Source organism: Spermophilus citellus (genome assembly GCF_964194105.1).
Source record: "Spermophilus citellus genome assembly, chromosome: 3".
Classification (NCBI taxonomy): domain Eukaryota; kingdom Metazoa; phylum Chordata; class Mammalia; order Rodentia; family Sciuridae; genus Spermophilus; species Spermophilus citellus.
The window spans coordinates 128,081,361-128,096,681 of NC_138184.1; the positions used below are offsets into that span (position 1 = coordinate 128,081,361).

At 49.4% G+C, this 15,321-nt stretch overlaps 2 protein-coding genes across 5 annotated transcripts; both read left to right on the forward strand.

Annotated features, from left to right (window-relative positions):
* Positions 1-357: 357 nt before the first annotated feature.
* LOC308643432 (whey acidic protein-like) lies at positions 358-2,365 on the forward strand (the record flags this gene model as incomplete). Its single annotated transcript, XM_081283278.1, has 4 exons — positions 358-439; positions 972-1,109; positions 1,509-1,664; positions 2,310-2,365. 4 exons carry the CDS (start codon positions 358-360, stop codon positions 2,363-2,365), a joined length of 432 nt encoding a protein of 143 aa, XP_081139404.1.
* Positions 2,366-5,442: 3,077 nt separating this feature from the next.
* Positions 5,443-14,956, forward strand: TBRG4 (transforming growth factor beta regulator 4). Of its 4 annotated transcripts, none has more exons than XM_081284028.1 (11): positions 5,443-5,528; positions 7,291-7,755; positions 9,779-10,102; positions 10,783-10,954; positions 11,208-11,365; positions 11,964-12,074; positions 12,668-12,812; positions 13,108-13,353; positions 13,560-13,671; positions 13,794-13,908; positions 14,670-14,956. In XM_081284028.1, the coding sequence occupies exons 2-11, from the start codon at positions 7,342-7,344 to the stop codon at positions 14,769-14,771; spliced, it is 1,899 nt and encodes a 632-aa protein (XP_081140154.1). In that variant the 5' UTR covers positions 5,443-5,528; positions 7,291-7,341; the 3' UTR covers positions 14,772-14,956. The 4 variants fall into 4 exon arrangements, 3 of the variants coding, with proteins under 3 accessions (XP_081140154.1, XP_081140155.1, XP_081140156.1); XM_081284029.1 differs by having other exon boundaries at positions 5,453-5,599; XM_081284030.1 differs by having other exon boundaries at positions 5,459-5,507.
* The last annotated feature ends 365 nt before the right edge of the window (positions 14,957-15,321 follow it).

A 15,321-nucleotide genomic window follows, 5' to 3' on the forward strand; every position in this document is an offset into this window, starting at 1 on the left:
TAGGGATGTAGTTCAGTGGTAGAATACTTGCCTAATATGCACAAGGCCCTAGGTTCAATTCCCAGCATTGCAAAAGAAATAAAAAGAAAAAAATGATCAACCTTACAAAGGACTCTTTTTTAAAGCATGACCCCAATTGTGACATTTGTTTCTCCCCATCTGAGCCTGGCCTGTCCATGTGTCCAAAGAGGAAGTACCTCAGCCCAGCTGGGGCCATGCCAGGCTGCACCCACCTTGCTCCACAGTCTTCCTCCTGCTGGTCCTTTAAATGCACCCCAAACACTCAGGCCACCATCCGTCACCTGCCTTACCACTGGTCACCTACCTGCCACCAGTCACCTGCCTACTACCAACACCATGCGCTGTCTCATCAGCCTGGCCCTCAGCCTTCTCGCCCTGAAGGCAGTCCTTGCTCTGGACCCAGCTTTCATCTCACCAGGTAGGCCTAAGCCACCACCCACCTTACTCCAGAATCTCTAATTCCAATATAAGCTAACACACTGGTAGCACTGGTGGTTTGATAAAGGGGCAAGAAGGAGAGGAACAAAAAGGGAGAAAAACAGGGTTCTATCCCCCCATGATGAAGGCCTCATACTCCAGGGCTGAGGCCATGGTCCCTCGATGAGAAGTGCCCAGCTGGGAGATGGGGTGATGGGAACGGAAAGTGGTTCTCAGGCCCTATCACTTCAGGTGAGGCCATTAGCTTTCCACCTCCCACAGTAGGCCTGCAGCTTTGTTTCCTGATTTTCACAGCTGACTTCTACTTTTCAGGAGAATCTGTATCACAGTTTTGGTAGATTGGGGGGGGTTGTTTGTTTGTTTGTTTTCCCCTCTAAGAAATGGAATCTTGAGAGTTGGGGGCTGGGATCCCTGGTAGTTTCCATCTTTGTCTCCATCTTGCCTTCCCCAGAGGAACTTCAAGGGTGGGAAGAGGGTCTAGGCCCCCACTCACCTGCCTGTCTCCTGTGTAGTTCAGGTCATGTGCCCTGAGCCCAGCTCCTCCGAGGAGATGCCCTGTACCCCAGCCTGCCTCACCGATGAGGACTGTCTCGGCAACACCAAATGTTGTCCTAGTGCCTGTGGCCTCTCCTGCAGAACCCCGATCATCGGTAATGCCCTGCCTAGCCCTGGTGGGGAGGGAGGAACCAGCAATGGAAAGATTCTGCCTTGAGTGGGGCACCACAAACCTCTTTTAGAGCCCACACACCAGCCCTGTACCTGCAACCCATCTGTGAGTGCCTCCACCCCACAAGCAGCCTTGTGATCTCCCATTAGTTTGGTTTCTAAGGTCTCCAAGCCACCAAGGGTGCTATGGGGGATCCTGCCCTGAGACAAACAAGATGGAGGCCCCTGGGACACATTTGACCTCAGGGTTCCACAGACATTAAATTTCCTTATTCATAAAATGGGGTTTTTCAGTTCAGGGGTGCAGTGAGATGGGCCCAGCAAGGAAGGCTGTGAGCATGAGAGTTTTTTGGGTGCTAAAGGGCTGGCCCATCTCTCTCCAGAAGCTGCCCCCAAAGCTGGCAGTTGCCCCTGGGTGAACAACCAGATCTCCCAGCTGTGTCAGGAGGAGGACGAGTGCTCCCGTGACAGCGAGTGTTATGGCGACAAGAAATGCTGCATGAGCAATTGTGCTAGGAGGTGTCTGGACCCTGTCCAAGGTATGCAGCCTCAATATTGCCCCTTGGGTCCCTTTCTCCCTTGGCTTTCTCTGGTTAGCACCTCATCCTCAGGGGGCAAAGGGTGGGGGCAAATCAGAAACAGGCCAGGAGGTAGATCCCAAGCTCCACAGTGGTTCTCTTTGCCAACTCACTGTGCCACTGCAGGTTTCCTTGGGCACTTGATGTGCCACTCAGGTCAGGAGTGGCTATCAGTAGAAAAGGGAGCTTAGAGAAACAGTCCAGAACTCAGATCAGGCAGCTGGTGGGACTTGGTCTTGGGGGGCCTGTGCCTTTGGCACTTAATCTGAAGGGGAGTAAAGACCTTGAGATTAGGAGCTTCAGTGAGACATGGGTTCAGAGCTAACTCTTCATACCTACCTGTGACCTCCACATCCTTCACTGAGGAGAATGGTGGCCTTACCTACCTGCCCAAAGGCAATATTGAGGGCAGGGGCGGTGGTGTGAGAGCTGTGCTTGCTCAGGAAAGGCACCTGTTCACCACATCCCTGAAAAAGTAGAGGTGAACAAGCTAGCACATGAACCACAGCATAGATGACCAAACCTCTTTTCCCTACACTCCTATCCATTCTCCACTGTAGAGAGCCCTCTCCAGTAAGGAGCTCACCTGAATCCCCTGACTGCCAGGAGAGGCCATGTCCAGTCTGAACCCCAGCAAGAATCTTCTCTCTTGGATCCAGTGACCATATGATGTCTCCTATCTGCTGCTAATAAAAACTCCATTTGGCTTTAAGTCTCTATATCTGTCCGTCTGTTCTAGGTACCCAAAGAATGGACAAAGCAAACACAGAACTTATCCCTGGGATCTCTGGGGTGGCTGGGGTGGCTGTATGGGAGCAGGCAACTCCCCCCCCATGGGGATAAGTTTGTGGGAGAGAGCTGGGAGTTCAGTCAGGTTCACTGAGTTTGGGCTACTCCAGAAAAACTATGGTGGATCTCTGGGCTGGGAAAGAAGTCATCCTACCCAGCTCTGGTGTTACCCAGCCAGTTACCCTGCATATGACCCCTTCTGAGGTATGACCAGCAGGAGCTGAGACTGTGGAAGTCTTGGGGCCCAGAGGGTACTGGGGACCTGGCCAGTCTTGGCAGCATGAAGAGAAAGCAAAAGCATAAAAGGAATCAGAGGGAAGATGGGGCATGTGTTGACACCACGCTAGGTCAGCCTTCTATAAAGTCTCTAACAAAGTGTATCTACTCCTCTCCAACACCAGTTAGGCATCCTAAAACCCATGCCAATCCTGATACTGGCAACCTGGGTTCACATCAGGTATCACAATTTAGGGGCTGAGTCCCAAAAGCCTGCACCCACTCCACATGCTAGCCACAGTCACAGGGCTTTCTTCACTTCCAACTGATAAGACTGAAAATTTGAAGGTTTCTGTGATCCCTTCAGCTTCAGTGGTTCACTAGAATGATGGCAGAAGTCACTAACTTTATTATTGTTCTTCTATCATAAAGAGGAGCCAAATAAAGGGACACACAGTGTGAGGTCAAGGGGTGGGAGGATGCAGGAGAGTCTTTCCCCATAGGATCTGGGTGTGCCACCTTCCCTGCACATCAGTGTGTTCACCAACCCACAAGCTAGCCTGAGCTTCGACATCCAGATCTTTTATGGAGGTTTCATTACATAGGCATGACTGATTTGATAACTGGCCATTGGTCATTGAAGTCAATCTCCAGCCATTCTCTCCCTGGAGGTCAGAGGTAGTGCTGGAAATTCCAAACTTCTTATTCTGTGGCTGGTCTTTCTAGAGACCATACCCCATCTAAAGCTAAAGAGATGAGAATCACCTCTTTAGCAAAGACCCTACTACCACTAAAAATGTTATGGTGGAGACCACCGTCTGGGATCCACCCTAAACTTCTGGCTCTCAAATTTGACTGCAAGTCTACTGAGCTGGAGTAGGTTTTTCATGTACCCTACATGATTCAGTAATCCACCAGATTGGAAAGTCGAGGCTGCAGTGGCCTCCAGCTCTCTCAAAGAGCAGAGCAGGGGACTGAAATGGAGAGGTGCTCTGTGGACTGTAGGTGGCAAACACCAAGCCAGACACTGTGATATGATTACAAATATCCTCCAGTCTTTGTCCCTGGTGCATTTTTAAATAAATACACACACATACACACACACACACACACACACACACAAGTTGTAGATGAACACAATACCTTTTTTTAAATTTATATTTATGTGGTGCTGAGGATTGAACCCAGTGCTTCACACATGCCAGGTGAGCGCTCTACCACTGAGCCACAAACCCAGTCCTGTCCCTGGTTCTTGACATGGAGCTTCTAAAACAGAGTACTCCCTAAACTCACTTGGCAATTGAGGTGGCCAGCTGGGTTTGTTAATTGGCTTTATTCATAGAGAAACAAATTTTTCAGATATCTAAAACAGGAAGCAATTTTGCATCTTGGGGTGAGACACACACACACACACACTTTCCACAGAGTTAAAGTTCCCATCCTCCCACAGAAACTAAGTGATAGGGGCACTGAATTTCTTGATGTATACATATCAAAGAAAGTACATACCATCACAAGATACATGCTCTGAAGAAAGAATGGAGGAACTCCCCCCCCCCATTTTTAAAAATTTTTATTTTTTAGTTGTAGTTGAACACAATACCTTTATTTTATATTATTTATTTATTTTTATATGGTGCAGAGGATCGACCCCAGAGCCTCCCACGTGCTAGGCAAATGCTCTACCGCTGAGCCACAACCTCAGCCCTCTCCCCCATTTTCAACTGGAAAAATTTGCCTTTAATTTTCACACCCTCCCCCATGCTGGGGATGGAACCCAAGGTCTCATGCATACTAGGTATGTGCTCTACCACTAAGCTACACCCCAAGCCCTTACCTATAATCTTTAACTCATTTTGCTTTACAGACTTGAGCCCAGCTCAACCTCTACTTCAAGCAAACTAAGAACTGACTCAGTGTTTCTCTTCTGGATCTTGATCCCCAAAGTAAGGCAAGAAGAATGAAGTTTCCCAAGCAAGGGATGAGTGCTAATGGGCAGCGATGCTTTAGTGGAACTTGCTGGAGACGGTCGGCCTCCTTTTGAAGTTGGGCCAAATCTGATCATTCCTGAGATGGAACGTGAGAGATGGGTTCAGTCACTCTACATGGATCCATGGGAGATGGTCATAGCCCCACCAAGGCACTAAGCTCTGTGTCCTCTTTTAAAGGAGGATGTTAGAACTGAGGGGACCGAGCTGGTACCAAGCAGGAAGCTGGTGAGCCCACCGGGAGCTTGGCACCTGACAGTTCCCTCTAGTTGCAGAGAACTGAAGCCAGGCGTAGGCGGTGGGCCGGCGGCTTCAAGGAACCTCAAGACCTAAGGGTGCTTCATCAGCCCAAGCCCTCGCGTCCACCTTCTCACACTGAGGAAACACGGTACGTGGTACGTTTTCCGTAAAAAGAAAACACGGTACGTGCGTCTGGTCTTTGGTTTGAGCCTGTATATCTTAAACCAGTTCTGCTCACAACCCCCGCCCTTCTTTTTTTTTGTGTGTGTGTGTGGTTCTGGAGATTGAACCCAGGGCCTTGTGCATGAAGGCAAACACTCTACCAACTGAGCTATATCCCCAGCCCTTCTCCTCCCCTTTTCTCTGCGTCTCCCATCACTACATACAGCGTTATGTTGCATGTATCCTCAGACCCCACAAGCAAACCCGAAAAAAGCGGTAGGCGTGGCTCCTAGAGGGACGGCTTCCACCCGGGCGACTTCCGGTGAACCACGTTTCCGGTGGCGCTCCTAATGACGTAATGAGCGCGTATTCCTCATGGGCCTGGGGACAGTACTGGCGGCAGATGGAGGTCAGCAAGAGTGTTCGCAGAGTAAGTCCCGCGCCATCGGGAGTGGGGGGAAAGGGCTACTGGGCGTGCATACTGAAGGCTTGAATACCGAGGTGTGATGGGCCTGGAGTGGGTGGGGGCGGCGACCTCGGAGAGGGGGCCGGTAGGGGAGCTACACGCGGTCGATCCGGGGAAGGGCTCAGCGGGGGTGTTGGGATCCTAGGGACCCGGAGGAGGAAGCCAGCGGGGACGCTGGACCGTGGGGGTGCGAGTGCTGGCGAAGGAGGCTGGCAGGGGGCTGAACGCTGTAGGCTCGACGGCTGCCTGCTCGGTACAAGCTGGCGAGTGCGCATGCGCCCCTTCTGCCTGTGGCGTCCACGAGGCCGAGCCTGGAAGGTGCTTCCTTCCTGCGTTGACCCTTGGTGTCCCCAACGAGTCGATTTTCGTATGGCTATATTTGAGCAGCACACTTCCGAGTTGATATTTGCCTAAGCCTAAGTGCGGCTTCTGGACTTATTTCCCTTCTCCAAACAGCTTTTAGAATTATCTTAAAAATTAGAAAGATTTTTCCAGCGCCTCCCCACAGTGCCTCGATTAAAAGTGGTAAATGTGGGGCTTGAGCAGACGTTCTTCTCTGTACCTGATATTTTTTTCCCTTACGTAGAGTTAAGCTTTTTACAGCTGCAGTAATTGCTCATGTGAAAATAAAATTTTACAGCCATATATTGAAGTCCAGGAAGTAGAAGAAAATAAAAGGTGCTTTCTGTTTGGGCAGAAGCAAGGCTCCCGTTACATATCTTAGCCAGGTTATTCAGTCACCTTAGGGAGCAAGACTGGCAGAATTGTTAAAAGTAACATCATAAGGATATGAAACAGCTTCTTGAAAGAAGTTGACATTTTGTGGAGCTTGGAAAAATGAAGTATTTTTTGATGGGCCCTATGATGAGAAATAGCAAGCCTGCAGGGTAGAATGAAAGTGCAAAGCCTGGTTAGAATAAGGCCTTGGGTAATGGGGAGATGAGGTAAAGCTAGGAAGATAATTTGGGGCCGTGTTAGGAATGATTTTTGTGATTCAGAAGTTTTGTTCTTAGAAATTGAGGGAAGGGAACTCACTCCCTTGGCTGGATTGTTAAAATATATCCACAAAAGCTTTAGGAAAGTGAGTTGAATAGCCTGAGTTTTCCAGGATCATTCTCTAAACCAGTAATTCTTAATCCTGGTAACCTTGTGGTGGGAGATGGGGGGATTAATGCTCTCTCAACCTTACCTGTAGAGATTCCCAATCAGGAAGTATTGGGCAGGACCTGGTAGTCTGAATTGTTAACCACGCAGGTGATTTTGAAGCACAACCAGTACTGAAAACTTTACAGGCTTCTGAGTTTTGATATTTGATGACATTATGTACTGAAACAAAAGCCCTCTGAGGTGTTACTTCAGAAAGTACTGTCTCAGACCTGGGCATTGTGGCAAGTGCCTGTACTCCCAGCTACTTAGGAGGCTGAGGAAGGAGGATCACAAGTTTAAGAGCATCTTGGGCAAGTTAGCAAATCAGCAAGTCCCTACCTCAAAATCCAAAAAAAGTTTGAGAAATTTAGCTCATGATAAAGTGCCCCTGGGTTCAATCCCCTGTGCTACAGAGAGAGAGAAAACTATCTCACACATGGATAGTCAAAAAGGAGAAAGATTAAGGCTGGTTTTAGGGAGAGGGTAAGTGTGATTTCATGTCATTTGTCATGTTTTTCTCCTGAATTTGTGGGTCAGGATCTGCTACTCTAGGACCATCTTCTCTTTTTTTTTTCCTCAGGACTTTGGAATCATTTGCTAGGAGTCTTATCTCCTGTACTCCCAGGCCATAATGGCAGCCCGTCTAGTGAAACAATGCACATACCTCCTGAGAGAAGCCACTCGCGTATCCCCTGCTATGGCTCCAGTTGGTCGACTGAGACTTGCCAGGACAGCCCATAAGACTTTGACCTTCTCAGCCATCTCACACAGTTCCCACTCTCCAGGTTCCTTGACAGAGTTGGTAGAAAAGGATCAAGTGTTTACTCCCTACCCAGAGCGCCAAGAGATAGACCGGCTCATCGAGAAGGCCACCAGTCCACAGGAGCTCTTAGAGCTGGTTGGTGGTGATCAGAGCCTGCACCACAATCATGCGGCCCTCATACTTATCCGCCTTTCTCACCTGCTATCCGAGAAGCCAGAAGACAAGGCCTTGCTCATACAGGATATTCGCTTTCAGCAACTTCTTCATCTAGTCAGTAGTCAGGTGGGTGCAAACATGTTGTTTGAGGGCTTAGAGGAAGGGACAGTAGCCAGAGGCACCAGTGATGGACAGCCCCCCCCCCCAGCATCTTGTGGTGGTTCTTTTTCTAAATTTCAAGTACTTTTATGTGCTTTCTGCATTTATCCTTATAATAACCTTGGTAGGTATATATTTCTATCCTCATTTTATAGACAGGCAACCAAACACACAGTAACAAGTATAGTAAACAAGCCTGGTTCTTCTCATTTCCTTCAGTGCTTTCTCCCTTCACATATTGCCTTGATTTACATTCCCAATTCAATTCCCAGTGTCTGGGTGCTGACTGGACACTACTGTTGAGGCTGGAGGAGATGCAGTATGACCAGTGGATGGCCCCAAAGCTTAAGCTGGGCCTCAGTGTAACCTAGCCACATTCATACTTTGAAAGGATGAGCACAGAGAAGAGACAAGGCCCATTTATGTGACTCTCAGGAGTAGCACCTTATTTCAAAAAGCCAGTTTCTGCTCTATATAAGGAAAGGGCTGTTTACATAGTGCTTCCCTCAGCTCCATAGCAAAAAAAAAGAAATGTAATTCCTATCTTCTCCAAACTGGCCATACATAATCTGCTGGAAAGGAGGTACTCAGGCACTGAAACCGTGTGCCCAGTTGTCATACATGATGAGGAAAGGGTTGTGCTGAATATTGAATATATCAAGCTGAAGGTTTTTAAATCATAGTAATGCAGTATAGCTGGTTTTCCCATGAATTAGGACAGTATGGAAAATACATAGTTTCTTAGCACTTTTGTTTATTAGTTATGTACAATGTGCTTGCACTGTGTGTACTGAGTTCAGGTACAAGCACATAGTCATTAATTCCATAGGTCCTTTCTTGTTCTATAGTTTTAATTGTTATTTATTGAATGTTTTTCACACACTTGATTGAAACAAATCTTTTAACAAACTAAACATTGGGAAAATTGTAAGGCAGTAACAACATGGAAATAAAGTATTTGTACTATAAATAGTAACAATGCTTGCTTTCAGAAAATTTTCCACAGGATACCAGAAAGATGCAGATACCTGGACCTTGTGTGAGACTATAATGAAGTACTTTGTTCTTCTTCCCCAACCCTTCAGATTGCAGCTATTCTGTTCCTACCTTACTTCATTTCATAGGTGGTTTACGTAACCCCTTCACAGGTAAAGAAATGACCTAAGGAGTTGATGTGGAGACACTGAGTACAGGAAATGATAGCCATGCTTGTTTTACCATCTCCCATGGGGATGAGGTCTGGACCTCATTGACCTTTTGACTCCTTAACTCTGTGAGACCTTGAGACACTCCTTGCATGGGGCAGAGTTGGTCTCTTCAGAAATGAGATGGGCACCAGCAACAGAGGCAGAGGGAGCCCGCTTTCTGCTGGTGTTGGGGTCAGCTTATCTTTCCTAGGAAACCTCGACATTTGGGAGTTGTCAGGACGTAGTGGTTACTGGGATTGGGGGAGTTTGGTTTGTTGGTTTGTTTAACTCACCTGTCAAGACTTTACTATGAACCTTCATGTATCAGGGAATACCTGCCTCTGAGGTAATCAAGAGGCTCCCAGGCAAGTCACTCTACTGGAGGATATGGGGTAGTGATACACTGGAGCCCTATCCCTGTTGTTTTTCAGGATGTCATTTCTTCCACTTATTACATTAATTAGAAACAAGTGATTGCTATGTTGAAGTGAAGTTTTAAGGGTTGAAGTTTGGCATTGTAAGTAAAAGTAATGAGTTGTGGACAAGACTGACATTAGAAAGTCTAAAGTGCTGCCTTCTTTGCTATCAAGTCAGACCCATACACTACCTATCTTGAACAGAAACTCTTGATTTATTAGCTTCAGGAAGCAAGCCCATCAGGGATAGGTGCCAGGCCCTGTTAGAGCAGGACAGGTGCTGTTCTCTGAAGAGTTTTAGTAAATATTCCTGGAATGGCAGCTACACCCCAGACGCAGAATCTCTGGGGTGGCATATGTGATTGCCCTTTTCCTTTCTCTGTCCAGATAGCCACAGTCTGGCATGGGACTCTTGTGAAGCTGCTGCGGAGCTTATACATTTTGGCACTCCCTGGGACCTCTAAGGAACTGCAGTCAGTGGAGCAAGAGGTGCGCTGGCGCCTGCGGAGGCTCAAATACAAGCACCTGGTCTTCCTGGCTGAGTCATGCGCTGCCTCCATGCAAGAGCAGCATTCCAAAGAGCTGCTGGCTGAGTTGCTGGTGCACCTAGAGAGGCGCTGGACAGAGATTGAAGATGGTCGCACAGTTGTGGCCATCATGATGAAGGCAGGGCACCTTTCAGAGTCATTGATGAACCGCCTGGAAGACAAGGTATGGGAATGAGAGCATGCTGCCCCTGGCCTGCCTCCCTGGGGACTTTGAATTTGTGCACTGGGACAGGAGCCCTAGAAACTTCTGTCTCAGATGTCTCACAAGGAAGGATCAGAGGGCTCCAGAGAGCAGGTGGTTACTCTATGACATTAATTCAGCACCACCCACACACTACTCCTAATATAAACCACTTCTTTGATTGCATCTGTCTTTCTCCTATTTCTCCCACCTACATGATGTTGAAAGGCATGAGAGAGAGTTCCAGAAGTTAACACGGGTGTCCTGGGCCAGCCCTTGCACAATAGCCCAGCTTCTGGAAGAACTCTCCCAGAGGTGCTGTGTCCCCCACCCACTCTCTCCTTGCAGTCAAGTCAAATTCAGTTCCCATCTTCTCATGGTGGGGGCTGGCCCAGATGGCTGCTACAGCAAGTTACGCTGTTCATGGGCCCTGTGTCCCCTGCTCTGGGACATGGGGATAAGTTTGGCTGCGGACATGATACTCTGGGTCCACGAGTCCCTGAGGCAGGGGAGGAGGCAGGCCCTGCCTAGATGGGCCTGTGTTGAGTAGCTCAGGCCCAGTTGCTGTCTCACAGGGACTGCACTGGATGGGACCCCTGCCCCCAGCTCATCCCTGCCACTTCAGGCCATCAAGCTGACCCCTGCGCGACTGTGGTTGACAGTGCCTGGAGCTGGTGGAGCAGTTTGGCCCTGACGAGTTGCGGAAGGTGCTAGTGACGCTGGCAGCTCAGAGCCGGCGGTCGGTGCCCTTGCTGCGGGCCATCTCCTACCACTTGGTACAGAAGCCCCTCCCGCTGACGAAAGGCATGCTTCTGGACCTGGCTTATGCCTACGGTGAGGAGGGTAGGAGCCCTGGCAAGGAGCCACCTGCAGCTTTGTCAAATTCAGTGCTTATTCTACCCATGATAGGCACTGGCCCAGAAGGCTGCCACAGAAACATTGTGACTCATGGGCCCTGTTCCCTTTGACTAGGCTCAGGGATAAATTTGGTCACAGACAACAAACCCCTAGACCTTAAGTGTGAACAAAGTGGCAGAGTGGGTAGCTGCTGGTTTCCCCAGCTAAGCCTTGTGATCTGCAAACTCAGGCAAACTCGGCTTCCACCAGACACAAGTGTCCCAGCGCCTGGCTGCTGACCTCCTGTCACTCATGCCCAACCTGACATCTGGTGAGGTAGCCCGCTGCACCAAGTCCTTCGCCTTCCTCAAGTGGCTCAACCTGCCCCTGTTTGAAGCCTTTGCCCAGGTGAGCTGGGGCCGACTTCAGGGCCCAAAGTCTGACCCAATTTAGAAACTGGCTCCTTAGGCCTCTGTTGGGAGACATTGTTTTAATTAGTGAAACAAAGCTAGTCCAAAACATTCATTTTTAGGTGGTAAATTCAGATTTCTTACTTTTTAGCATATTTGGAACTAGGTGTATAGTGATTAAAAAAAAGTATATATATTTGAGAGCTGTTAACTGTGTTGTTGATTGTTGTGGTTGCATTCATTTTGAGGCAGCAGTAGCAAGGAAAGCAGAGGGCGAGGCTGAGAATCCTCAACTCTTCCTAGTTACTGACTGCCCCAGATGGAACTGCAGGGAAAGATGATGGCCTGCGCTTTCATTTCTATGCAGCCAAGTCTAAACCAAGTGTTCCAATAGAGTATTTCTAAAGCCATCATCAGGGAGGTAGTTTCTAGAGGTCCCTATCCTCTATGGACAGCTGCTGGTGGTTGGAGAAGGGTCTGGCCCTGTGTGAGTGGTGGGAGTTCGTTAGCCTGGGATAGGGTCCTCCAGCTGCCTCTGGAGGATTAGTCTTCACTCAGACTTCATCCTGTCCTTCTGCTGTCTCTGCATGGTTCAGCACATCTTGGACAGAGCCCAGAATGTCACCCTGCCTCACCTGTGCAGCATGCTTCTGGCTTTTGCCCGTTTGAACTTCCACCCAGAAAAAGAGGATCAATTCTTCAACCTGGTATGGGCTTCTACTCACTACCCATTAACCTCTCCCTGCCATCTGCTAGCTATTGGTTCTAAACTACCACTGGGTGAAAGGGGAAGGACCATGACCCCTGACACTGGGTGGGTTAGAAGAGGAATAGCATTCCAGGGACCTTTTGAAAATAGACACAAAATCTCATGTTGTCCTATGATGACTCCCTCGCTTCTTTCTCAGTGTACCACCTTTCAACACACTGCTGCTGATGCCCTCCGGGGCTTCAGTAGTCCTCTGCAGAGATTCTCAGAAGGCTTGGCATTGGAAAGTTGGGGGTGGGGAGTGTCCTATGTGGACTAAGTGCACCAGCTATTGGGCAAAGGACTTTTTAGAAAGACCTGAGACGTCACAGAAACCACCAGACCAAGTTTGACCCCAGGCTTCCTGGGACACTACTGGGCACTGTCTGATAAGCTCTGGTACCTCTGGCCAGGGTCCAGCTCTTGCTCCCAGTGGCCTTCCCTGGCTGCAGTGTTATAGGTCAAGACAAGGTCATTGGCTGCTGTCTGCCCTTGCATGTAGCAGTCCCTAGGCAAGGCCAACTTTCCCTGCCACACCCTGTCCTCATCCAGGTACATGAGAGGCTAGAATCTGCACTTGCAAGCCTGGAGCCAACCCTACAGGTGGACCTAGTGTGGGCGCTCTGTGTGCTACAGCAGGTGCGGGAGGTGGAGCTACAAGTTGTTCTCCATCCTGGATTTCATACAAGATTTCTAGGTGAGATATTTCCCCACCCACACCCTACTGCACTGCTGCAGCTGGGAGGCTGCCTGATTTGCCTACCTAGAGCTAGGTAAGAAATTGCAGTAGTGATAGGAGGAAGCCAGAGCACACCTCCAGGGCTTCTCCATCATTCCCTGCAGGTGACCCACAGACCTTAACTCTGCTGGCCCCAACCTAGAACACTAGGTCCAAGGCTGGGTAGGGAGCCACTATCCTCCCATTTAGGTTCTCTCTCAACCTCCATATCTGTTCCTCCTGGCCCTCAACCTACCTGCTTCTCATCCCCCAGAGGGCAAGTGTCTAAAGGACCAGAGCACCCTCCAGAAGCTGCTCCACATCAATGCCACCGCCCTGCTGGAGCACCCCGATTACAAGGGCCCCCTCTTGCCAGCTTCAGCCTTGGCCTCCAAGCCTTCTGCCCCTGACAAGAAGATGACCCCCTTACAAAAGGAACTACAGGAAACACTGAAGGTGCTGCTGGGAAGCTCTGAGCGGGGCTGCCTTGAGGTGGCCACTCGATACGGCTGGGTGCTGGGTAAGGGCTCTCTCAGCTGGCAAAGAGCCTGACTCTTCCCAACTCTTAGTAGTTAAAATTGTTCTAACCCTTCTCTGCTGCAAGGAGCAGCCCACAGAATTGCAGTGCCCCTTACTCCCGTTTCCACATTGTAGGGATGGTTTCTGAGGGGGTGGTCTCTGAGGAGGTGACAGTCCCAGCAGGCTCTCATCCACACTTCTTACCAGATGCTGAGGTACTATTGGATGCTGATGGCCAGTTTCTGCCCCTGAGGGACTTTGTTGCGCCTCACCTTGCCCAACCAGTTGGAAGTCAGCCACTGCCACTGGGGGCTAAAAGGTAGGTGGCCAGGAATCTCTGGTAAATACATCACAGCTCTTGGGCTATATACACGGACCGGTCTCTCTCTTTCCTCCAAGGAGTTGAGAGCAGCCCTTATCAGCCATCCTTCTTCCTGCCAGGGTTGCTTTCCTGCGCTGGGAATTTCCCAACTTCAATAGCCGAAGCAAGGATTTGCTGGGCCGCTTTGTCCTGGCTCGCCGCCACATGCTGGCTGCAGGCTTCCTGTTGGTGGATGTGAGTACTGATTGGGAGTGTGGTCCCTTCTGTACAAGGAGAAGAGCCAGCCTACAGCTGGAAGGATATAGACAGATGCCTAGGCCAACAACTTCTCTCCCCTATCCCTGCCAAGTCTTAGAAGCTAGAGCTTGGCCCCTGGGGTACATCTGGAATGCCATCAAGCCTCCCATTTTAGCTTTGGAGGTGGGTAGGGCTGGGCATCTCATTTACAGATGAGGAAGGGAAGCTCAGGAGGCTACACAACTATTGAGAATCAGAGTGGGCACTGGAGCTGCTGTCTGCCTCTCTTGTCAGGGTTGGTTTTCAGAAAAGGTAAGACCCGCAGACCTGTCCAATGCTTTATTATGTGACTACATAGAGTTCCACTGCAGTCAGAGCAGGAAAACACAGGCCCAGGCCTGGCTAGAGTACTGGAAAATCTTGACTGAAACCAGAAGATGCTGATAAAGGGCCAGAGAGTAAATGCGTGCTTTTAAGGACTGCCTACGGGTTCTATCATGTTTTCTTCTTTGGGCAGGTCATTTGGTTTTTTAAAAAAACCCTTTAAAATTCAGAAACTCATAGGGCTCTCTTCATTCACAACCTGTAGCTCCTTGGCCTCTTCCCTAAGGCCTTGGGGGCTGAGGAGTACGTATGCAGAGATGTCATTCACCAATACTAACCCAAGGGTAAGGGGTCAGTATGAAGGCAGCAGGTAGAACCAAGAAACATGAATGGTCCTCCAGCCCTTGAGACCTGTTCCTTCTGCTTCCCTCCAGGTCCCATACTATGAATGGGTGGAACTCAAGTCTGAATGGCAGAAAGGTGCCTACCTCAAGGACAAGATGCGCAAAGCAGTAGCAGAGGAGCTGGCTAAGTGATCTGTCCCCATCAGTCTGGACACTACATGCACACAGGCTGACTGCCGAGAGGCCCAGCAGTGAATGCTGGGTAGGCAAGAACTGGCACCGTTGAAGATTAACTGTCTCAGTGTATGACTTTTGGGGAGTGGCCTGTAGCTCCCAGGAATCTCATGGCTAATAAATTTTAAATTTGGTGTTCAGAACCAGGTGGTTTTCCAGGCTTTGACCTCTCCTCCGCTACCTGCCTGCTTTGGAAGGCAAGAAATGGCTCTTCAGGGCTTGGCATAGAGCCCAGCAGAGTTGAGTTGAAAGACAGAACACCTAGGGCTCAGATCTCAGATGTCTTTGCCTGCTGCCTATCCCAGCTTCTTTTTGGGGACCCTTACTGTAGTGTGTGTGCATCCACATGTCCCTGCTTATTACTGCCTGGGGGCCTGTGAACAGGTAGAGTCCTAGAATTAAGAATTTCCAGGGATAAGAAGCTTCCCAGGGGAAGTCAATTGAGTTTCTAGTGCATAGCTGGGCTTTGCACTAGCTGGCTTTGCTGGGAGGCTCCCTGTCACCCCTT

Bases quoted from the DNA above. Each gene is read 5' to 3' on its own strand.
- TBRG4 (XM_081284028.1), top strand. From the start codon at position 7,342: ATGGCAGCCCGTCTAGTGAAACAATGCACATACCTCCTGAGAGAAGCC. The intron at 12,075-12,667 runs GTATGGGCTTCT...GTCCTCATCCAG, and splicing joins AGGATCAATTCTTCAACCTG to GTACATGAGAGGCTAGAATC. The intron at 13,909-14,669 runs GTGAGTACTGAT...GCTTCCCTCCAG, and splicing joins CAGGCTTCCTGTTGGTGGAT to GTCCCATACTATGAATGGGT.